Here is a 22,954-nt window from a genome sequence, read left to right on the forward strand (position 1 = left end):
ATGGTTTAGTACATAATGCGTGTCACGGGAAGAAAATGTATAGAAACAGGTTGACTTGCACTTCTTCACTTTATTTGAAACCTAACCAACATTTAGTGCTCAATTAGATTGTGACCATGTGTTCATCCTGTGGCTCTTCATCTGAACACTGGACCACTGGTGGCAGGTGTTTTGGCATTTTACCAATCTCCACCCAAAAGTGACCTTCCCACATGGGTTTATTAAAAAAAAATAAATAAATAAAAAAAAGCTCCAGTCCAATCGACTGGCTGGGGGGAAAAAAAAGTGCGTGTCGGTAAATAAATAAGCTACAACCTGGAATTGTATCCCAAATATTCCCGTATATAAATGGTATGACCGGTATATCGGATGAAGTGGCCACCGTGGGGAAGGGGAAGGCTTGCGTTAGGGCGGCGCAAAAAAAAACTCGAACCGGCGTGCCGTATCGTCACACGACGAGCTGCCCGTTAAATGCGGACGGGTGTGACTCGAGTCCTCCTCGTGATGAAGGGCTCCGGTGCTCTACACGGCGCTTTCAAGATATTCCGAAGAAATCACCACTCCGTCGGGATCATCGGCGCGCCCTTCTCCAAAGGCCAGGTGAGCCGTGGTTCTGCTAGGAATAAAATCGATCGTTTGACGGTTTTACGCGCGTTTGCATGTACCACACTGACGTATGATCGTCAGTGACCCGACTGTCTTTGCTTGTCTAATGGTCCTTTTGTCGATGGAGAATAATCTTTCCAATAAATGACTGTCCTGCTTCAGTCCAGAGATGGTGTTCAACTGGGACCGGATCTCATTCGCGCAGCCGGATTGGTGGAGAAACTTAAAGGACAAGGTAGCGCTGCTCTCTGCAATCAGAATTTAATGTAGAAAACTCTGTTAAATATTTGTATCTATAGTCTAATTGCAAACGATAAAGCTTTAATACATAATAGTAGTTTTTTGGGTTTTGTTTTTTTTTTGTTTGTTTGTTTTGCAGAATGAACTTGAATACATTTTACAATTCAAAGACACTTCAAAGTGAGCTAGAAGTAGGCAATTTTCCAGTGGAATCTGGTAATAAATTTTAATCAAGTTCAGCTCTTCGCAGAAGTAGCCAAAAATGTCTAACAAACCTGTTCTTAAAAAAAGTACTGTTTTATTGGTCCCCTTAGGGAAATTCCTCTCTGCATTTAACCCATCTGCATTGAACAGTCGGTAGCCACCTGGTACAGCACCCAGGGTGCAACCGGGTTTAGGTGCCTTGCTCCAGGGCAGTTCAGCAGGTTCAGGAGCTCAAAACACCAACCTTTCAGTCTCAAGCCCATGTCTCTAGACGAATTACATCTACACAATTGGTTCTTTAATAAGAAATAATAATTTACTATCTGTGACTTATTTCTGCTAAATTCTCTTTGCTTTGCTCGTCGTGTGTGATTACAATGATATGATTACCATGCCAACATGATGCATTTTTGCATGCTTCCCTGCACTGCTTGCCCATAATTACACTAATGGACACTAAAATGGCTTTTAGAAGTTTGGTAGTAGATGTAATCTCTCCATAGATCAGTCACTCTCAGAATGTATATGGCCAGTCTGAGTAATAAAAAAAATAGTGTAACAGTAAACAGTCCACTGGAAGGCTGGGGTGTGCCAGATAGTGCAAGAGGGAGTTAGAGTGTGTGGTCGAATTTAAGGATCATAGCTAGAACTGTTAGCAGAGCAGAGGGTGTGTGTGTGGGCGGGGGTGTAGTGTTATATTCTTTGAACTTAAGAGAAACGACTGGGTAGTACAAAATAATAATACGGGCTTCATTGACCTTGTCCTTCCCGTGTGTGTGTGTGTGTGTGTGTGTGTGTGTGTGTGTGTGTGTGTGTGTGTGTGTGTTTTTAGCAGGCATAGTAACAGTTCTGAGAAGCCATGATGAATGTGCATACACACAAACACACAAACGTGTCCAGTGTCACTATTCTGGTTGTGTGTATATTAGGTGAAAGACAAGTCGAACCTCTGCTGAGTTTCACAAAGTGCCTTATCGCTGATATATCCTGCACAATTCAGTGCTTCGGCTGTTTTCGAATGCCTTATGCTGTCGCGGTGATTATTTTTCTGTCACTCATCAACCTCAAACTTCCTGTTTTGTTTTTGAAGCCTGCATAAACCAAAAACAGAACTCGAATCTGAGCTGTCTTCCTACTGTTTCCCACACCACACAGGCCACAAAGGAATGGCTTTTCCACTGTTGACTGAGCTACTGACACATTCAGGCTGTGCCTTTCTCACAGGCTGCACAGTGAAGGATTATGGGAATCTCACATTCGAGGAGGTGGCCAAGGATGAGACCACTGGGAGGGCGAAGAGGCCACGGGCTGTCGGCCAGGCAAACAAACAGCTCTCCGAAGCTGTGCGTAAGATCAAGAATGAGGGTCATGCCTGCGTCATGCTCGGGGGGGATCACAGGTACCCTTCATCATTCATAAACCGAACACGAACACAACTAGAGAAGCTCTTGATATATTATTTTTATATCCCAGGAACACATTCTGCACTGCAGACCTGTTGAGTGGGTGGTGTTTGTGTGTTTTGGATGGTTCCTGCAGCTTAGCGATCGGTTCGATCCACGGACACGCAGCATGTGGAACCCAGCTGAGTGTGGTGTGGGTCGATGCCCACGCTGACATCAACACCCCCCTGACGACTCCCACTGGTAACATCCACGGGCAGCCTATGTCTTATCTCATTCACGAGCTACGCTCTAAGGTGACTCACAGCCTCCACACTGTTGATTTTGTAGAGAAAAGTGTTGTACCATAAATATGTCAAATATGTCAATACAGGCCATGGTAAACTACATTTGCAGTTGTGGTGGAAGTTGTTTGTACTGTGAATGGATTATGAACTACACTGCCTGGCCAAAAAAAAGGTCACATTAAAGGTGGTCCAACAAAATATTAGCTTTGATTACAGCATGCATTCGCTGTGGCATCGTTTCCACAAGCTTCTGCAATGTCACAACATTCATTTCTGTCCAGAGTTGCATTAATTTTTCCCCCCAAGATCTTCTAATGATAATGGGAGATTTGGACCTGTTTAGTCCCAGTCCCTTGAGGTCCCTTCACATTGTGCGTGTAGAAATGCTCTTACTTTCACTATTATACATATCCCTGAGTTCTACTTTTGTTTTTCTACGATTTGATTTCACCACACATTTCACGATCATTCAAGATTTTTTTCCGACCACATTCCTTCCTCGAAGATAATGTTTCCCCACTGTCCTTCCACTTTTTAATAATGCGTTGGACAGTTCTTAAGCCGATTTTAGTAGTTTCAGCAATCTCCTTAGATGTTTTCTCTGCTTGATGCATGCCAATAATTTGACCCCTCTGAAACAGATTAACATCTTTTCCACGACCACAGGATGTGTCTTTCGACATGGTTGTTTAACAAATGAGAAGCTACTCACTGCATCAGTTAGGGTTATATAACTTGCTGCCAGCTGAAACAATCACCCATGCAGTCATTATCCAATGGGAAGCTCTTACCTATTTGCTTAGTTAAATCCAGGTGGTGACCTTTTTTTTGGCCAGGCAGTGTATTATTGAATGACAAAGATACACTTAGCTTACCTAAGGAGTGGACCAAGGGAGTGTCATCTCCGCACTAACATGTCCATTCATGTCATTCAGGTTTTGTGGCAGTCTCTGAGGCAGCAACACGAATGAGAACCTGAGAAACTCATTGAACAAGCTGTTGTAGCGGCTCATTTACTTTAAAAACAAATATCTCTGTGATCTGTTTGATAGACTTCACCTCCTGATAGCTTTGGCACATAAATTAGTCATTATAAATCAGACTTGCCTAGCCAGTTTGTTAATACGTTTTCTGGAGTTTTTGAACACCTGATCTGTTTTCGTCTTATTTATTCAAGCCAGTGTTTACACTGTGTTATGTCTCTCTTCTTCTGTAGATTCCTGTTATGCCAAACTTCTCATGGTTAAAGCCATGTATAGCTGCAGAGGATGTAGTGTACATCGGCCTCAGAGATGTAGACCCAGAAGAACAGTAAGTTAAGAGCTGAACCACAAGGCCATTGATTGTTCACAAATGAACAGAAAGATTTTGGAAGCACCCACATATACACGGAAAACATCCTACGTTCCAGTTACATCCTGAAGTATCTTGGTATCAAGACCTTCTCGATGACAGAGGTGGATTATCTTGGAATTGCCAAAGTTATGGAACAGACGTGTGATCACATCTTTTCAAAGCAAGTACTCCAGATTGACATACTTTAAAGCACAAACGCTACAATAAATATGTTCGGGTCGGTCCAAAGGTTTTGGAACTTTGCCTTATTCTGGAGCAGAGTGAAGAAACCCATCCACCTCAGTTACGACATCGATGCCCTGGACCCATCTTTGGCTCCTGCCACTGGGACCCCAGTGGTGGGAGGTCTGACGTACAGAGAGGGCATTTATATCACCGAGCACATCTGTCAAACAGGTGAGCCAAACTGAAGACTTGCAGTCAAATATTTTAAAATGCTGTATTAAAATATAAGTATTATAAATGTTATATTGAAATAATTTAAAAAATATTTTAACTCCACATACACTTTTGGAACAGCCACAAAACAACTATGCTGAGTTATCGAGGCCTACACTTACACACACAACGAAGCGTTAGAATGATCAACAGAACATATGATTAATACATTAAAAATATGCAACTAGAAAAAAATATCCTACGTAGAAACCTAAGTAGCTTAATGTAGCTTAATGTGTGATGTGTCTGCAGGAAGCCATGGTATTCCGAGTAGGCTATCAACACTAGTATCTTAAATTGTCTAAGATCTGCATCAACCGAACTAAACGCTGTCAGGGTTCAGCGTTGTTGTTGCCTAGCTTTAAAATGAATATCTAAATATTTGAAAACAATTAGCTGTTGTCTAACCCTGGAAATGAATATCCAAACAATAAGGGGGGAGTTTGAAAGTGTAAGAGTTTACTGCCGGAGCAGAAGGCCTGATGCCAGCCCATGTGTGCCACCCTGCAGGGCTGCTCTCCGCCGTCGACATGGTGGAAGTGAATCCGAAGCGAGGCGGAACGGACAATGGAGTCCGCTCAACAGTAGACGCAGCGGTGGATCTCCTGCTGGGCTGCTTCGGACGAGTCCGTGAAGGCTCGCACTCGGCTGATTACAAAATTCCGGACCCCTGAGTGCAAAAGGTCTTCTCCTTTCTTAAGGGAAACCAGACTGCAACTGATCTTTTTGTATTTGTACGTTTCATGATTCAAATATCCCCAGGAGCAACATGTAATAATGACAGCAAACCTTTTCATTAATGATTTGGACATGCATTCAGTTTATTTTGACTCCATAGCTGCCTTCTTTAGACTCCTTCTTTGGTGTTCTGCACAATAAAAGGCCACAAAGGGGCAAAAAGGTTTGAGCTGATTTATTTCTGTAGAAAAAATAATGTTCACATTTACAAAATATATGATCATAAATCTTGGCACACAGCAATGTACTGCATGTTGGAAAATGTATTTAAAAAAACCACCACAGAACAGGTAATGGGGGTTTCAACAAGGCCAAGAGGACGTAAGACACATTTTAGGTGAATCTACACTACAGAGTTAAAACCAAAGGTCTTAAAATTGTTACTCTTAAAACCTCAAAGGACGTCTTTTTGCCAACATTATCTCTCCAAACCTACTGTGAAACCCTTGCAGTGCACTTTGATTGACAGCGGAATAATTTGACGACCACTTGTGTACCTAATGATGCATGAGAACTAGCAAGGGTCATTTAGTATAGCTCTGTGTGAATGAGGTCATGTTGACAGGTCAGGTGGTATAGCTATGGGAAAGGGGTCAGGTCCTTACTTTATTTAACCCAATGTTAGCATTTGCACTACCTCCATTTCCCTGAGAGAGGGATCCATATGCGTCCTATTCTTTTGCACCTCTACTGACGAGAGATATGGACCACATCATGTACTTTGGCTTCAAATATCGCTGTTGGACTGTTTGTCACTGTGTGAATGGCCTTCATGCTGAAATTGGATCTCAGTGTCCTGGCTTTCTAAAGGGGTGTGTGGGTGGGTGTGTGCAAGAATGAGGCCGTGAGTGGTGGGTACAGAGCCTTGCGAGACCCACCACGTAGGCCCATAAGCCTCGACTGTCGCGTCAGCGTTTCTGCAGGTTTATCATGACCTAGTCATTACATCACGCACAAACACACACACACACACACACACACACAACTGGCAAGGCACTGCTCCAGACTCAGTGCCAGCTGATGTGAGCGGGTTCTGTGTGTTTTTGCGTGCAGGCCTGCTTTCCAAGGTCTGAGAGTTCTGTGGAAGTATTAGGGAGCTGGGTGGATTGGAGTGTGGTGAAGGGGACATGCTTTCCCCTCTGCAGACGGACGCAGCTGTTGGGTGCTACAATGAAAGGCACTAGCGGCATTCACAAGCGCAACCACGTGCGCGCACGCACACACACACACACACACACACACACACACACACACACACACACACCTCGAATAAAAATATAATGTGGGAGATGCATGTTGGCTGTTAAGGGGAACCCACTGGGGTACCAAGAGCACCTTGAAGCGCTCCGCCCGCTGAGTCCGAGAGAGGGAATGGGCGAGGAAGATGAGGGGAGTGAGCAAGTAGCGCCATCAATCCGTCTCCCGCAGGCCACATGGCCTCCGGAACTCCTGGCCCCTCTCATGGATCCACTTATTTGACACTAGAAGACACGAGGGCAGAAATCGGTGAAACCGCTGATGAACAGAGTGCCACATGAACGTGGGACGTGGTTTAAGGAAATGAGGTCCGGTGTGAGGAAGGTGTGTACCCCCCCCCCCGAGTCACTCACCCCACTTGTTGCCTACGAGCACCGGGCAGGCTGCATGCCTCGTGCTGTAGTCACCCTCCCCGCTGGGGAACAGGTTATACCAGAACACGGCGGTGCCCTGGAGTGAAGTAAACACAGACTTGGTTAACCACTGCACGCGGCGATGAAGAAACCACGGTTGAGAAAAGATATGACATGACAAATATGGCGTTCCCAGCACCCACGCCTAGCAGTCTAATCCTAAATCGTGACCTTCCCCATTCCCTCATGTACCTTTTTTGGCCTTACTGAAGCGCCTACTTCTGGGAAGACAGTGGCGCCCCCTGCTGTTATGTCACTCATCTGCAACACAAAAGAACAAGTAGGCCCATATTTGCATTTACAGCATGGAGGAAGACTTATCCATTATGTAAATAGACACATGCGACTGGCTTCCTGTCTTAAAGTCACTCACGTAGAACAGCCAGGTTGCGATGCGGTTCCCTGTGCCCAGCTCTTTAAAGGCATCTGGCTCATCTTTCTGTCACAGACATAAAGGGGAGATCAATAGAGAGATCAGTAGGCAGTCCGGTACAGAGATCAAAGCAGAAATTAGCATATAGATCAGCACAGAGATTTAGTACATAGATGGGTACAGAGGTCGAGGTAACGATCATTATAAGGTCACTGTATTGATCAGTCTAAAAAAATCAGCACAAGACATAATTGTGGTAAACAAAGTAGAGATCCCCATAAAGATCAAAGTAACAACTAATACAGGTTTAATTAGCATCCCCTATCTTTAATCTGCATGCAAGCGTTACAGAGGAATTGAATGCTTTGCTTACCCGTCCAAAGTCAAAATGTGGTTCGTACTGGCCTCCTACACCATAATTAGCCACCTTAAGAGAGAGAGAGAAAGAGAAATGACCACATCTGCTCTGGGAACATAAGGAGGTGCAGTACATCAGTAGCACAATACGACCTTGCGCGCCACCATAAATCAGGCAGCAATTTTTCAAGTGCTTCACAGGCACAGTGTAACAATGTCGGGGGGTAGACACACCTATTCACACATGTGCTGTCATGCACACACGGGAGGAAAAAAAACCCCAAAACCTGCCTGTTTCACTATAACACAAACACCCTACAGCTTAAACCTTTATTTATTGGAGTTTTCTCTCTCCAGAAAATTGCACATTGCAATGCTTAATGCGTTGAACAGCTTAATCGTAACAATTAACAGCTTAATCGTAACAATTCTCTAGTCTCATAAACTATATAATGTTCAATTTGTAGTTGTTTTATTCTTTAATACTCTCCAACTCTGTAACCCAATCTTTAGCAATCAAATTTACCATTATTTCTTGTGCCGAAGGTAATAAAATTATATTGGCTGGTCTAAAATATGTTGTAAAAAGGCCTCTGTAGGCCTCAGTGTAATTCATCAGCAGGCATCTGTGCCAGGACTTTAGAGGCCTCAGCCAAAGTCCTTGGTCTAAGGCTGGGATATCTCGGGTTGGCACCGGTAGAAACAATATCACGATGGGCACCAGGTGGTTTGGATGAGATCACCTTTTAAAAAAATAAATAAATTCACGGTTGGATATAAACTTGATATTGTATTTTGATTTATTTGGACATAATGGTGAAAACCCTGAAAAGTACTATGTACAAAAAAAAGAAAGTGGTTGTGTAACTGTCCTTGACGAAAGTGTACAAAGACCGAGCCCTCCTGGGACATTCTCTGGATAATGCCTCATTTGTACGTTATACTGAACTGCATATTAACACGAGATCTCCTGTTTTCTTCAATTGATTCTTGAGTCTGCATCTTTATTTTTCTATTTGAGTGTACTTAATATTACTGGAATTTGGGAAAAATCAAGGAACCACATGCCAATAAAACACCTTTAATTGAACTGGAACTGAAATTAACAGAGATAGAGATAGAGAGAGAGGGAGAGAGAGTTTTATAGAGATACTTATGCTTGGTAGAACACACACACACACACACACACACACACACACACACACACACACACACACACACACACACACACACACACACACACACACACACACACCTGTAACTCCTCTGCTGTTTTGACGTCGAGACCTGTGATGTCTTCGATTCTCTGATTGATGCGATCCACCACTGGGTGCTCATAGGCTGCTAACCAGGCACTGTGGGAAGAAAACAACTAATCAGGGCTCCCAAAATCACTGTAGTGTTTAGATCATCTTAAACGAGAGAAAGAGCACCAAGTAATAAGAGTAATACTTCCTCTACCATTTAAAGATGATATTTGCTTTGCTTTTGGGAAACCCAGCCAAAGGTTCAGTGGAACATGAGTGTCAACACAGTCCAGTGAGAACACTACATAACACCCAGCATAGCTGGATTTGAGTGGTTAGTTTAGCATCAGCATGCAGCATGTGGTGTGGGGTTGCTAAGCGTAATAAAGGAGGACTGAAGAAAAAAACTTCACCTCTAAATACTAACGCAGCCAAGCACGAATCAAAAAGCTCCTGGGAAACTAATTTGCATAACACTACCAGGCCACTACTAGGCTTTAGTCACTCTTGGCAGCCTTAGCATTGCTGGGTGAAGCGCTCCAGAGGTCTGGGGAGGTCTGGGGAGCGCAGGAGAGCAGGGTTATCTTATTATGTTAGAAGATGATGTTAGAAGCATGGTCAGATGGATGAAATGTTGAAATTCAGTAATGGGAAAGGCATCGTTTAAAAGGATTTCAGTCTTTTTCCACTCTTGACAAAGAGGTCATTTCGGGACAACTCTGCACCGATCTGTATGAACGACAGTTCGGCAGCTGACTCTTGTGTGAAGGAAATGTTGGACAAACAGGCTTTGATGGCTGGGTGAAGACCACACATAGCTCTCTTAAACTAGCCTATAACAGTAAAGTTTTACACAGCTGCATATAACTATACATAACCCTTTGGAATAAAAGCCAGCGACTGCATGAGCACACAGTATTGTGTAAATACAGACAGACCTGGAGATTTAGGATAGGAGCTTACAAAATGACTGACTTTCTAAGGCCACATTGAAAAGCAAACACAGAATTAGCCAGTGTAAGCCTCAGGGAGTAAAGAGTCCTGTCCTGTCCTGTCTCACAAAACCTGAGATACACACAAAGCTCCTAATTGTGACCAAACCAAACACGTAGCTCGGCCATGAGGATGTGTCATAAAGACACCTGTGGCTGTGAACTGGGAGAGAGCAGATCGTGCAGAACCAGTGGGTGTGGCCCTTTCACACACATCTGAGAGACCAGCCTTGCAGCCAAAGACCCAGATTTGCTTTGTCTCAGTCTCCAACAGTTCACTCCCCTGGTGCGACCACATCTGTATGTGGATTTGTAGATTTTTATGTGAGATTTTGGTTACTTGTGTTTCAGTACAACAAGGTAAATGAGCGGATCAACGTACATGTGGGCCACCTCAACCCAAATGGGTTGAGGATGCATGTCTCCTGACCTTCAACCCTTCACCCCCAACCCCTTACCTCTTGGAGACTCTGTACTGGGCTGTGGTGAGTTTCCCCGTTTGGGGGTCATGCACGGTGGCACGTCTGAGCTAAGAAGAGGAGAAAAGGAAAGAGACAGAGAAGGACAGAGCCAGAAAAGAGAGAATGAGAGAAAAAGAGTGCATCACTGCTTACTAATCCTCCTAATGTCCACCCTGGCCCTCACCATCCCATATCCTGCGATAAGCCTTCAGCAGGAGCACAAACACAGGCTGTGTATTTACTACCAACGGCACCTGCTTGAGGCCCACTGCTGCCTCGGTAACGTCGAGAGTTACATGGCTGTTCGATCGACCGTATTAATCCCGATTATGCGGGGAGATGCGGGCGACGGGGTTAATCCCGTATCCCCCACTTTACCGTGATCAGCCATATCGAGAGGAACACACTGCACACATCGCTTACAGCTCATCCACATCTCTAGGGAATTGAGTCACGGTGATAATAGCAGCATGACACGTACACATGTTTCACCAAAATGGCTAATGTGGCAAACAATAAATAAGACCAGGCTGGGCCTATTAGCATGCAAGTGCTAAAAAAAACATGTCAGCTAGTTTGTATGTTGTTATGATCACTGACGTCACTGATTATCATAAAATTAAGATATCGGTATTTTGAGATTATGATCATTGGCAAAAATATTTATCATGCCATTATGGTAACGGTGTGAGACTATAGCGCACTTTCTCTGAATTCCGTCTTGAGAGTCGGGTGGAACTGGGGCAATTTACACAGCTGCAGAGCATGAGGCCATTATAACATTTAGCATGAGACTACGGCAACTAGCAAAGTTAGTTGGTATGAGATTGTCATAGCTGTTAGTGTGAGGTTAAAATAATTGGCACAGCTAGTTATCATGATATTACGATAACAGCATGAGATTATGAGAACATGGGAGTATGATAGCTAATGGGCATAGCTCGTTATCATGGGATTATAGTAACTGGCTCTACTATTTCTCATTCAGTAATAGCCACAAGAGCATTTACTTGGTCTTACACTTTCAGGTTTAACTGCTTCTGCAGCTGGGGATTATTCTACAGTCCTCTGTCTCCATCCTCAATAAAGCTGCTGAGTTGGAAAGCGGGACGGAGGCGTGGCCGGAGGATTGGCACGGCCGTCTGCCTATGGGCTTCTTACCTCTTGCTGATGCGATAGTGGGCAGTCTCCAGCACACCAGTGACAGGGTTGGAAATGGTGGCTCGGCGCAGCTGTGGAGCCAACCGGCCGAGAGGAGACGAGTTACATGCTGCGCTCCCGCCCCTGCCCCTGAACCAACTCCCACCTCCCACCCTGGGCGCAGGGGTTTGGGACCGCACCACTACTGGGGACCCCACGGACAGTCAGCCTCAACGTCAAATAAACCAACAGCACACTGTTAGGCTTCGTGACCACCTCAGGAAGCCAGCAGCATATCCTCAGGGTTTCCTTGGCTTAGCCAAAACTGACCTAGCACAAGTCTAAAGTCAAGTCTAAAATATAGTGGACACATTTCAAAAGGTTTATAGAAACTGTTTGGCCACCATCTGTTTATGACCTGTTTTTTGTGGGAAAATCACTCATTTCACTCAGTGAAACACATGGGGGTTGCGGCCCAGTACAGTTTGCCTGGTGTCAGAGATGCCACTGACTGCCCATGTGGTAACTATGGCAACTACATTAACTGGCGTTTGAGTGCAGCCCAACGGCTGCTCCAGCTCACCCTGGGCTTGGCCAGTTCCTTTATCTTCTCCATCTCTCTCTCGCTGATGACGTCATGGTAACGGATGATGCGTGGTCGGTCCCACTCGTCCTCCTGCTTCACCGGGCCCAGGATGTAGTACGGGTGCCTGTTGTTGTCGTAGTAACGGCAGAAAAACCGGCTCTGTCTGCGTGGGGTCTGTTGAGGTCCAGAGCACACGTCAAAGGTTAAACAGGAGCGATCATCTGAGATTTAAGATGTCGATGTTTACTACATTGGGAAACTGTATTAAAATGGGGTAATAAGCATAATTTTTGAAGATGGTGGAGGATGGTCTAAGAAATCTGTTACAACTGTTGGCTATTTTTTCCATCCTAAAAAAAAAAGAAAAAAAAAAGGAAAAAGAACTTATGTTGACCACTAAATATGTCATCAACGTGACGAAAGACGACAGCCAGTGTTCTGTTTCATGATTAGTTCCTAACAGGTGTCGCTTAGCTTTTAAGTGGCTGTCAACAGCATCGAACCAAACCAAGTATGGTTTCTACACATTAAGTTATTACTTGATTACTTTATTACACATAGTAATAAAATAATAACAATAAAATCATAATAATAAAATCATATTATAATACATTAAGTCACTTTTAATAGGTTACATTAGTTGATTAAATTACACATTCACTATTAGATGCAACCTCGCACCCACACTCACGGCTGGGTTTAGAGCTGTCTGCCACCCCAGAATATCTGGCCGCCTGATGTATTGTAGTCAAAAGCTTGGGGTTGGCTAGCACATGGTAGCAAAAATTGCACTCTCTGACTGCACCCCTGCAAGGGCTCCTAATGAAGAAATATCTGTGATAACATGGGAACAGAGTGCATACGGTAGTTCTGGAAAATGCAATATGACATACTGTCATACTGAATAACTGATTATTTCAGATCCAATCTGCTTCAAGGCAACAGGGACTCTTTTCTGACTGTTTTAAACTGTAGTCCTGCTGAAAGGATTCCTGCCAGTGAGGAGATGCTGTTTCTGTAACTGCACATGAAGGCGGAACATTCCGAGACTATTAATGTTCAGAAGCAGGGCCTTATGGGTTCAGACTAAACAACAACCCGGGCTTCCACACAGCACACGGATTTTTCCTGCTTCGACGCAACCATATTCTGAATCACTCAGCAGGATAAGACACGCACATGCACACGCTCAAACACACACACACACACACACACACACACACACAGACACACACAAGAGGGCTGGCATGGAAAGAGGGGTTTGGTCAGTGCCAATGGCTCCCTAAACCAGTTCCAGCTCAGCAGTCTGGCCAACTGTCTCCTGGAAACAAAGGTTACCATCACAACCGGACACTAACGCTGTCAGTGCTGAACCTCTCCACATTGCTTTCTAAGCCACTGTGCAAAATGACCACTGCCCCTCATAGAATCGGCCCTAGCATCACAAAAAAACCCGAATCTTCACAGCAGCAGAACCTCACCAGTTTGATTCCTTCTCCCCGGCATAGCTGCTCATACTTCCTCTTCTCCGGAAGGTATTCTGTCGTTCTTTCACTCTCTCGTTTTTCTCCCTCCTTCGCCACCTCCTGCAGTCTCTTCGGCTCTATCGCCGCCTTCATCTGCTTGGCCAGCTGGTATTCGAAGTACTTCAGGTTACCGGAAGCTCTCTTGTGGTCTGGGTCTGTACATTACAACGCGATTACTGAGAGCCAGCCCACCAGGAGGCACTGTGCCAGCGTCAGGCGCAGAGCACCACTGTTTACTTTTAAAGGCTACGTTGAACAAAATGACAAAACCTCACAGTTTAAGCATGGGCTCACTCAGCATTTTAAGATAACATTTTATAAACCTCCAAAGGGAAATTTTCTTTATGCTAATAAGATTGTGCTAAACAATTTTCAAGTTAACCAATGATAATGCTAACCAATCTTTAGTCATTATTAGCATTTCGATCTTTACCGATTTCAATTGTGTGAGAGGCATTCATTTTAATAGGCTTAACCCTACCCAGTGTTAGCAGCCTTTTGGTATACTCCAGGGCTCTCTCCAGCCCACCCTGCTGGTAAACTGAGTAGCTGAGGTAGTCCAGGACTGTCACTGCATCCAAGCTGGACACCTGGCCCTCGTCCAGCTGCCTGAGAGCCTGTGCCATCCAAAGTTCCGTGTGGTAGTAGTCCATCTCAGAGTACGCGGTCTTTCCCAGCTCAAAACAGTCCTCCGGCATCAAAGTACTTTTATAAGGCAAATCTGTGGACACCCCTGTAAGAACACACATGAAAACTGCACCACCGTTCCAGGTTCAAACTCCCTATCCAATCAGATTTGGCTGTAAGGAGACTGGAGAAAAAAAGTAGAAATTATGATTAAACTGCGAACACCACATGATTGGTCTTGATAAGCCTCTATGGTAAAAATCCACTGGTGAACATGTAAACTGACATTAAACACATGCTGGGATTATTCTGACCAACGTTTGTATGCTGCATAAGGAATACAGGGGCCAGTATTTGCTCCTGTTCTGGAGAGACTCACCAGGAAGGTCTCCGGTGGAGATGGTTTGTGTATCCAGTTTGTAGGTGTCCTGGAGCCTGAGCAGAGCTTTGGCCGCCCCTGTCTGATCTTCCTCACTTGGGAAATGCTGACGCTGAATGGTCAGGTTGGAGATGAAGCCTGTAGAAAGTCAAACAGCCAGTCACCAGTTGCGTTCAGATTAAGATCTTTAACTCATAAAATCAGTGGGAACTCGCTCCTGAAGTACTTTACACTGCCTAAAAACACTCAAAGAACAAATGGTTTGACCCACAGTGTTTCAAAATAAATTCACTAGAGTAAAAAATACACTCCAGGGGTCACTCGTTGTTTAGCAGGGGCAACTGAGCTGGGTGTGAGAGCCATGCAGCTGACCGTCAGACATGTCTCGCAAAACAAGGTCTTCCACTTCGCTCCATTCAGTGTTCAGCCTCTTCATCAGTTTGAAGGCATTGACGGGGTGGCCCAGGAAGCCCTCGGGGTCCTGTGTAGCCGTGGCAGTCAGCTCGTCCAGCTTCTCAGCCCACCTGATCACACACACACACACACACTCACACACGTTCCTTATTGCTCTGACTTAATGGGTCACTGACTAAAGAGAACACTCTGTCCTCGGTAGTCTCTGTCACGGCTGAAAAACAAAGCTACGAACAATAGGAATTCAGGGAAATGCTACACCCCGGAGCGTCATCAGTTTCATAATGTGATATGCAGTAAGCTTGACCCAACCTACTGTAAGTAACAACCCAGTACAATATTGAGTTTCTCAACACTGCAAGTGTATCTTCAACATTCCCTGCACATTACAATGGGCCCACCCTGCTACCTACATTTACCTAAAATGTAATATTTTGGAATACAGGAATATTCATAAATGGGAATATTCAACATATTTCGCCACCGCGCTACAACGGACTGGGTGCTCCTGTAAAGTCCTGTTTCTAGTGTGACAAGGACATACTGAACGCTGCGCAGGAATGAAACCGAAACTCCCATGAGACCGTTTCACGAATAAACCAAAGAAAAAAAAAGGGTCTGAATAAACCAGGGTGATCGAGTTGGGTCAAACTGGTCTCCGGTTTAAACTGCACTACCAGACAGGTTTTGGAGACAGAAGCTAGGTGTAAATGGCCAAAGTAGTGCTCATCATTTGCATTACACAAACGAGATTATGCTACCACCATGCACCAGTGTGATCGGAATGTGCTTTTTCTCTAACTCCCTGTGAGCAAAAATTTGTGTAAGTGTGAATTTAATTAAAGCTGCTATAAGAAATGCTCTTAAGAGCATTACGGCTAAAGAGTCTTTGAGGAAAAAAAAAAAAAAGGCTGACTGGGTGCTGCAATCAGCAGCTGAAGACTACAGGATCTGGCGGCGTTAACTAATCAGGATGTCACCGCATGTCACTGAAGGGAAGGGAGACGATCTGGAGAAAGGTTAGAGTGGATGGGTTGCCAGTCCTTGGGTGGCTATGTCTGTCGTGACGCTAGAGTATTAATCTAATTAATTGAGTAAGGCTTCATCTGCCTGGCTGAGTGCATGGTAATCCAGGGTGCGCGACTGACCGTTTAACCTGCTCCAGTTTGCTCTCTTCCGCTTTGATGTAGTCTTTCAGGGACTTCACCAAGTCCTTCTCTGTAAACAGCAGGTCCATCATCTGGCCTGGACAAAAAGGTGGACACGTTTCGAAAAAGTCAAAACGGCAGCTATGGATTTTGGGCCCAGCAGCAAGTAACTGTCAGATGGTTTTGGCCGATCGTAGCGGTACGAGCTTCCGGCGACTAAGACGTGGACAGCATTGCATGCAGGGCGATCTTGTGCATGGTGAGAGGCAGGGGCTCACCTATGGATGTGAAGAAGTCATTGTGGGTGGAGCAGTCGCGAAGAAGACAGCTGAACAGGAGCACGCACCACATAGTCCCAAACTCCATCTACACACACACACAAACATCCAATGGATCCTTATTACCTTCTAATGTAGTTAGAATATTAGTTCACTGTAGTTATTTTTCCTGCTCTGTGTGTTTTGTTTTGTGACAGAGGTTAAGCAGTTGTGATCAAGGTCAAGTGGATAACAAACATGGTTGGCTGTTCATGCCCAGAGAGCACAAGTGCTGGGAACGGTGAAAGTCCACCTGAGGGTCAGTAACTGATCCCCTCACTCCTGTAACTGGACATTGTAATGGGTCACTGATTAGTGAAGCTGCCTGCCCTGCATTGTGGCTGGCTGCTCTGTTCCATACCCCGCCCACACTGATTCACCCCGCCCACATCTATTCATCGCACCCACATTCAAAAGTCCCACCCACACCCATTTGTCCCAGTCCACATTCACTAGGCTTTACTAATTCTACCCACATCTATTCATCCCGCCCACATCTGTGTATTCCACTCTGACATCTATTTATACGTAGAATAAAACACCATTCATAGAATAAAACAGAACAAAACAAGCACCATTTTGCCTTTAACAACCCCATTAAAAACTCGATGAGATCTTTGTGAAAAGAACAAATGTCTGACATCGAGATGGACGGATGTCTTGTACATGTGGTGATTTGGATCACATTAACTGTACGAAACAGCAAGTCATTTCATAAGCAAATTATCTACAGCTACTGTCTTATCAGAAGGAGCAGATGTATCATCAAGTAAACCCACAGGAATACGAGGACGTGTTCCACACTAGCGTTGTGCTCCTGAACAGACTGAAACGATCAGCCAAGGAGAAAGAGGACATCTTTGGAAGAAGACAGACCCTACCCTGGGTCTCCGCCAACCTCCAACTCAATTCACAGGAATTAGAAGGCTACTAGTCAAGGCATGTTCAGCCGGTGCGTAATCCTCCAGCGAATGACGGCCCACGATGAGACTGGCCAAAATGCCTCTAGCTCCTAATACAGCAATCTGCTAGAAGCATGTCCTCTGAATAAGTTCTTGTGTTAATGAACCTACATTTAAGTTAAATGGAGAACAAATGTTCAAGACCAAGAGCAAATGGGGGGGGGGGGGGAAGACTTTGACAGTCATGCATTACTGGAACGCTTCGTCCCCCGTGTTTCTCTCGGGGAGAAACAGAGGAATGCAGTTATATGGTTTTTATAGCGCATGTTGCCATAGGATCTGAAAATAGGTTTGGGGGGGACTGCCACGTAGCCACCCCTCCCCCAGTAGATAGTCCTCACTGCTGTTCCCCAAGCGGCGGATGATACAGCGGAAATCGGACTATAACGCAACGCAATTCGGTACTTCTTCTACTGGCCGGCCAGTTTGCCGCTGGGATGAACGTTAGCAATTTTGCCCCCCTATGTCCTCGCCCACACCCTGCGCTTGTGCGCACAGCCCGTTTATGGTCACCGGGGTCTATGCGTGGTCATTTTTTTCTCGAGAAACCCATCAACTTTCCGCAATCTGAGGAGGGAGCTGCAGGAAGCGCAGAGAGAAACCTTACACGGTTAACCGCCAGCCGGGTTGCGTATCCTCGGTCTCCATAAATCTGGTACGAATCGACAAAACGCCGACCTCTAAACGCAAACTATGGTTCTCCACAGTTCCGCTTCTCTATATCACCGTAACGGCGCACACGTTAACAAAGAAAAACAAACCAAAAGATTTGAGGTAGGAGACACCTAGTCGTCGCGGTTTAAACGCCAAATCTCTTGGCTGACTATTTTTTTGTTCGTTTTTAAAAAGCGGCCGATCACAACAACAAACGGGAAAGCCATGTCTACGCTGCCGATGAGTCGAGATGAGGAGGGCATTTCTGGAGGATCATGATGTAGCTACGTGACTGACCACCTGGGCGTTTCAACCCTACTGCCCGGGCCCCCGCGGACTTACCGTATCTTGTGGTTTACCGACAACGCGATCGATAAACGTTTCTCCGCCGCTGCTCCAGTTTCGCTACAAGCGCTTGCTGCAGAGGGCAGCCTGACCCTTTGCTCAGTGTCGCCACCTCATGATGTGTACGTGTATATGCACATTAGGTACACCACGCAGTCTTGCGATTACAGCGTTTGGGTGTACAACGGGGGGACCATCATAACTAAGACTGCAAGCTCAGACCACTTATATTACATTTTTATTACACAGCCACTGAATTCCAAGCAGAGTTTGGGATATTATTAAATTATTCACCTAAGACGTCTCTGTGAAATTCTCCTGAATTTGCCAGAATTATATATATATATATATATATATATATATATATATATATATATATATATATATATATATATATATATATATATATATATATATATATATAAATAAATAAATAAAATAAGTCTGGCAAATTCAAAGCAGAGCATTTGTCATATGGTGGTCGCCCTTGCACCCTGTTTAGTAAATAAATGTTATTCTACACTTAGTCTCTTTTATGCTACACTGGACAAACAGCAGGGGGCGCTGCCTTCCTCTCCCACGCTGGCCGGACAGGAACCACGGATGACGTCGGTAGCATAGTTTTGTCTTTGTTCCAGGGAGGGATCTTAGCTGCCGGTGTTTGACATGTTTCATACTGCGTTTTAGAAAGTCGGATAAGAAAACCAAGGAAACAAAGTTACCGATTGTCCGTCCAATATTACAAGACGTCCTCCGTCGTCGAATTGTCCTCCGTAAGATACAACTAGCCTCTAGTCTCCCTGAGATTTGGCAAGAAAATAATTCCTACAAGCGAATCATTTGTAAGTTATGAACTGTTGATGCAAAACGTAAAAATGCAGTTATGCCGTTGCATGCCAAGACTGAAAATTTCACCCTTTGTCTCATTCCTGTGAACTTCTAAAACCTTCTGCTGAATGCAACCTGCAGGCAGCCTGCTGAAAATGCGATCGCTGCAGCTCCTGTTCAACCCGAATCTGCTGTTCTCCCGGCCCCTTTCCACCTACTTATCCCGCACGAGGTCTCACATTTTCCACATGCATTCTTTCCACACACGTATACATGGATACAAGTACAAAACAACCGATCGCTGGCACACTACGCGAATAACTTCACCTCTACTGATCGTGATCTATACACACTGCGCGAATAACTTCTACTGCAGTCTGAGAGTCACGCGTGGTCTCGTTCAGGTATCTGATGACGCTGAAAGAGGACGACGAAGCGTGCCGGCACGCGCTGAAATCCGGAACCCTGCTGCTCTACCACGAGCTCGCGCCTCTCCTGCGGCGCAGCGAAGGCACCTGTCACCTGGCACGTTTTACCTGTCCAGGTACGAAGATGCAGCCTCAATACGCGTGGTCACTGCTCCTACAGAGTCTCGGCCTCTTTTTGCCGTGACTAATGTGGTGCGTTACACTTGGTCTTTTAAGATGTTGGGAGAACTTTGGAGGAGCTGGGAAAAGGTAAAGAGCTCATCAGAGAGGCAGTTTTGCTTGGCTGCAGAGAGACCGGCGTGCCTCAGTTTGCCCTGGATGTCGGTGAGAGCACCGCACAGAATCGCAACACTGTGCATTGGTTCTCTTGGCACATTGTGCGAACTGACGACCCTTTGTGTTGCAGGCGGATTCGATCGGAATGGGATGGAGCAGCTCTGCAACGGTGTTTTCACTGATCTTAGGAAAGCCTTCTTTCTGCTTACAGAACCAGAGGCCTCTCTGGCAGCTAAAGTACGCACCTGATTCAAGAATAGGTTCCTCTACCTTGCACACAATCATTTCAGTTAAGCCAAACCTAACCGGAGCTGATTGTATTTATTTTTGGATGTGTGTGTTTTTTTTTGTTTTTTTTTTAAGCATTTTTCGTACTGTATTTTTGTTCATGCAGTGCAGTACATGCATTCTTGGATCTTATAAAAGCCTGGTTGTCTTCCTGCTGCATTCGGTTCCCAGGGCCAGGCCCTCCTGCGCTGGCACCAGACGCATGGGTTCTGCAGTGCCACTGGGCAGCCCACGGTGCGCAACCAGTCTGGCAGCCAGCGTGTCTGCCCCAACAGTGGCGTCACCTACTACCCCCAGGTGAGCTTTGGCTAGATCCACAACAGATCATCTGGTAGAGTAAGGCGTTTGCAATGTCATCAAGGTCATGGGTTGGATTCCTAGGGGACATCTCTCCAGATAAGAGTGTGCGCCGAACGTACGATCCAAAAACCTTTCTGTCTTGTGCCCTTTTTTCCTTATTGTTTAGTGTTATGCTCTCAAATGATTGAGGAGAGGAAAGGAGACGAGCAAGACCAAGATTTGGGATGTCCTTGTCACTTGACGAGGCATATGGAATATAACAAAAAGAATGTGATTTAGTGTCCTTGATTCAACCTGTGCAGAAATGTGGGCTTTATCCACTTGCGTTGGCTATTAGGATATGACAGATTAGTAACTCCAATCCAGGTGTGACCAGTCTTGTTTACAAAGTGTGTTTAATCAACTGAGATTGAGATTAACTGATTAAACAGATGGACTCACCCTGCTCCAGTGTATGCATGTAATGGGTTTTGTGATGGGTGTTGATGGCTTGCAGATGGCGCCAGTGGTGATAGTTCTGGTGTCGGATGGGAGCAGGTGTCTCCTGGCTCGCCAGCGTTCGTTCCCTACGGGCATGTACAGCGCGTTGGCTGGTTTCTGTGACCTCGGTGAGTCTTGCGCCGCCGGCACAGCCGATACACCAGAATGGCTGATATCGGCGCTCCGAGACCTGTGACACAGAACCCTTTAACCACACTCACCAACATTACACATGTGAAGCCACTCTTGGCAAGGAACTTACAGAGGAACTTAAAGGTCATGGTAACTCATCCCTACTTTGAGCTCTTGCTCATTTTTAGCCAACCTAACCTTTTTTGGTAAGTGGTCCCTTTGAGCTGCTTGACGATGCCAAGTGGCTACGGTGCGAGGTAACGGTGGTGGTGCGCGTAGGGGAGACGCTCGAGGAGGCCTTGCGGAGGGAGCTAGCCGAGGAGGTGGGGCTGGAGGCGGAGGATCTGCGCTACTCAGCGTCACAGCACTGGCCGTTCCCTCAGAGCTCGTTTATGGTGGCCTGCCACGCTACAGTCAGCCCACACAAAACGCAGGTGAGCGGGGCAGGCAGATTAACAACTTAACGGAGCTCGTTAAGGTAATGGTTCCTGGGAACATTTAATGCCATGCCAAGCTTTTCAGTGGCTTGATATTCAAGCTTCTCAGGCTTTTCATCATGACATGCTTGCGATGTCTCCCAGGAACTCTGAAGCCCTCTCGTTTCCTCTGGTCCTCCTCATCTTGTGTGTTAGGTAAGCCTGGATAAGACAGAGCTGGAAGATGCCCGCTGGTGCAGTCTGGAAGAGATCCAGGCAGCACTGACGATCAGGAAACCCCCACATAACCCAGAGGCACAACCTCCAGGCTTCTGGATCCCACCCGCTTACGCCGTAGCCAACCGGCTCATCCAGGAGTGGGCTGACGAGCGAGGGCTTAAACTGAAATAGCGCAGGTCTCCGTGTGGAATGTATAGGTCACCTCTGAGCCTTCTCATCACAGTAAACCCAAGCGTGAGAGCAGATGAACTCAAAATGCTTGTTCATCTTCCAGAGCGACCCAGAGAAAGGCAACAGATACACAATGAGAGTTACATGATGGAATCTGATGCATTTTTAAAAATATAATTAACATAGAAAAATGTCGAAGGAAAGTATTTCAACTGAAGATGCTAGTACATGAACTTCAAAAGAAAGGCACACATGTTGTGCTGAATGTATATTGACTCACTACTGCTTTTTGGTTGTAATCCCTGATCCAGTCAACACCCTGGCACAGCTTGTTTCTTCGTAGGCCCAGTTTTACCGCTACTTGCCTGAAGCACGCCACCGAATCCACAGCTCAGACATGAGCCTTTTGTAATCTTGCCGGTGGTTCCCTCCTCTAAACCTTACCCTTGGTGATCCTGCAGCTTTTAGATGGGCCTTCTTAGGTTCAGTGTGCCCCTGACCGTGTCGACAAGTAACAATTTTGGTCACCAGGCTTGAACGCTAATTCGGCCACAACTCTGCTGCCTTGTTACTGACGGCTGGTTCACCCGGGCTCACGTAGAGGTCGAGAGGCCTTGGTATGCTGCTCTAACAGTGAGGCAGGGAAGCACGACTGCAGGGGAGACAGCAGCCACGTGGAACACGAAGTCTGCAGTCTGGACTTTTCCCTTTCCAAAGGCAGATACTGCAGGCTGTCTTCAGATAACTTAATTTGAATTAAAAAAAACAAAACAAAACAAAAAAAAAACCACCACCATTTCACACACACACACATATTTACATTTACAGCATTTAGCAGACGCTCTTATCCAGAGCGACTTAAAGTGCTTTGTCATTTATCCTAGTACCTGAGTCCAATGAACTAGAATACTGTAGAATAGTGATC

The 22,954-nt window shown here is 45.5% G+C and overlaps 3 protein-coding genes across 10 annotated transcripts; 2 read left to right on the top strand and 1 right to left on the bottom strand.

Moving 5' to 3' along the window:
• Nucleotides 1-362: 362 nt before the first annotated feature.
• Nucleotides 363-6,493, top strand: arg1 (arginase 1). The gene is made up of 8 exons (XM_027026167.2): nt 363-600; nt 769-841; nt 2,275-2,449; nt 2,590-2,749; nt 3,957-4,051; nt 4,152-4,256; nt 4,356-4,492; nt 5,045-6,493. Exons 1-8 carry the CDS (start codon nt 472-474, stop codon nt 5,206-5,208), a joined length of 1,038 nt encoding a protein of 345 aa, XP_026881968.2. The 5' UTR covers nt 363-471; the 3' UTR covers nt 5,209-6,493.
• Nucleotides 5,433-18,572, bottom strand: p4ha1a (prolyl 4-hydroxylase, alpha polypeptide I a). 3 transcript variants are annotated; one of them, XM_027026161.2, is made up of 16 exons: nt 18,468-18,572; nt 16,471-16,558; nt 16,193-16,289; nt 15,003-15,154; nt 14,631-14,768; nt 14,106-14,357; nt 13,580-13,779; nt 12,096-12,272; nt 11,534-11,604; nt 10,370-10,435; nt 8,928-9,027; nt 7,689-7,742; nt 7,316-7,381; nt 7,135-7,203; nt 6,883-6,979; nt 5,433-6,753 (listed from the first exon to the last, which is right to left on the bottom strand). In XM_027026161.2, the coding sequence occupies exons 2-16, from the start codon at nt 16,556-16,558 to the stop codon at nt 6,683-6,685; spliced, it is 1,698 nt and encodes a 565-aa protein (XP_026881962.2). In that variant the 5' UTR covers nt 18,468-18,572; the 3' UTR covers nt 5,433-6,682. The 3 variants fall into 3 exon arrangements, with proteins under 3 accessions (XP_026881962.2, XP_026881960.2, XP_026881961.2); XM_027026159.2 differs by lacking the exon at nt 11,534-11,604 and having other exon boundaries at nt 10,370-10,440; XM_027026160.2 differs by lacking the exon at nt 10,370-10,435.
• On the top strand, nt 17,815-22,850 carry nudt13 (nudix (nucleoside diphosphate linked moiety X)-type motif 13). 6 transcript variants are annotated; one of them, XM_027026165.2, is made up of 10 exons: nt 18,520-18,592; nt 19,158-19,312; nt 19,440-19,530; nt 19,703-19,842; nt 19,943-20,050; nt 20,133-20,239; nt 20,462-20,587; nt 21,087-21,198; nt 21,482-21,636; nt 21,835-22,850. In XM_027026165.2, exons 3-10 carry the CDS (start codon nt 19,454-19,456, stop codon nt 22,027-22,029), a joined length of 1,020 nt encoding a protein of 339 aa, XP_026881966.2. In that variant the 5' UTR covers nt 18,520-18,592; nt 19,158-19,312; nt 19,440-19,453; the 3' UTR covers nt 22,030-22,850. The 6 variants fall into 6 exon arrangements, with proteins under 6 accessions (XP_026881967.2, XP_026881965.2, XP_026881966.2 ...); XM_027026163.2 differs by having other exon boundaries at nt 18,558-18,613; XM_027026166.2 differs by lacking the exons at nt 18,520-18,592; nt 19,158-19,312 and adding an exon at nt 17,815-18,126.
• The last annotated feature ends 104 nt before the right edge of the window (nt 22,851-22,954 follow it).

Source organism: Electrophorus electricus, chromosome 14, assembly GCF_013358815.1.
Source record: "Electrophorus electricus isolate fEleEle1 chromosome 14, fEleEle1.pri, whole genome shotgun sequence".
Lineage (NCBI taxonomy): Eukaryota > Metazoa > Chordata > Actinopteri > Gymnotiformes > Gymnotidae > Electrophorus > Electrophorus electricus.

Bases quoted from the DNA above. Each gene is read 5' to 3' on its own strand.
- arg1 (XM_027026167.2), top strand. From the start codon at position 472: ATGCGGACGGGTGTGACTCGAGTCCTCCTCGTGATGAAGGGCTCCGGT. The intron at 601-768 runs GTGAGCCGTGGT...GTCCTGCTTCAG, and splicing joins CGCCCTTCTCCAAAGGCCAG to TCCAGAGATGGTGTTCAACT. The intron at 2,750-3,956 runs GTGACTCACAGC...CTTCTTCTGTAG, and splicing joins TTCACGAGCTACGCTCTAAG to ATTCCTGTTATGCCAAACTT.
- p4ha1a (XM_027026161.2), bottom strand. From the start codon at position 16,558: ATGGAGTTTGGGACTATGTGGTGCGTGCTCCTGTTCAGCTGTCTTCTT. The intron at 14,769-15,002 runs GTCAGCTGCATG...GACTTTCTACAG, and splicing joins TTTGCGAGACATGTCTGACG to GCTTCATCTCCAACCTGACC. The intron at 7,382-7,688 runs GTAAGCAAAGCA...TGTCTGTGACAG, and splicing joins CACATTTTGACTTTGGACGG to AAAGATGAGCCAGATGCCTT.
- nudt13 (XM_027026163.2), top strand. The intron at 19,531-19,702 runs GTCTCACATTTT...GGTCTCGTTCAG, and splicing joins ACCTACTTATCCCGCACGAG to GTATCTGATGACGCTGAAAG. The intron at 20,051-20,132 runs GTGAGAGCACCG...TTTGTGTTGCAG, and splicing joins TCAGTTTGCCCTGGATGTCG to GCGGATTCGATCGGAATGGG.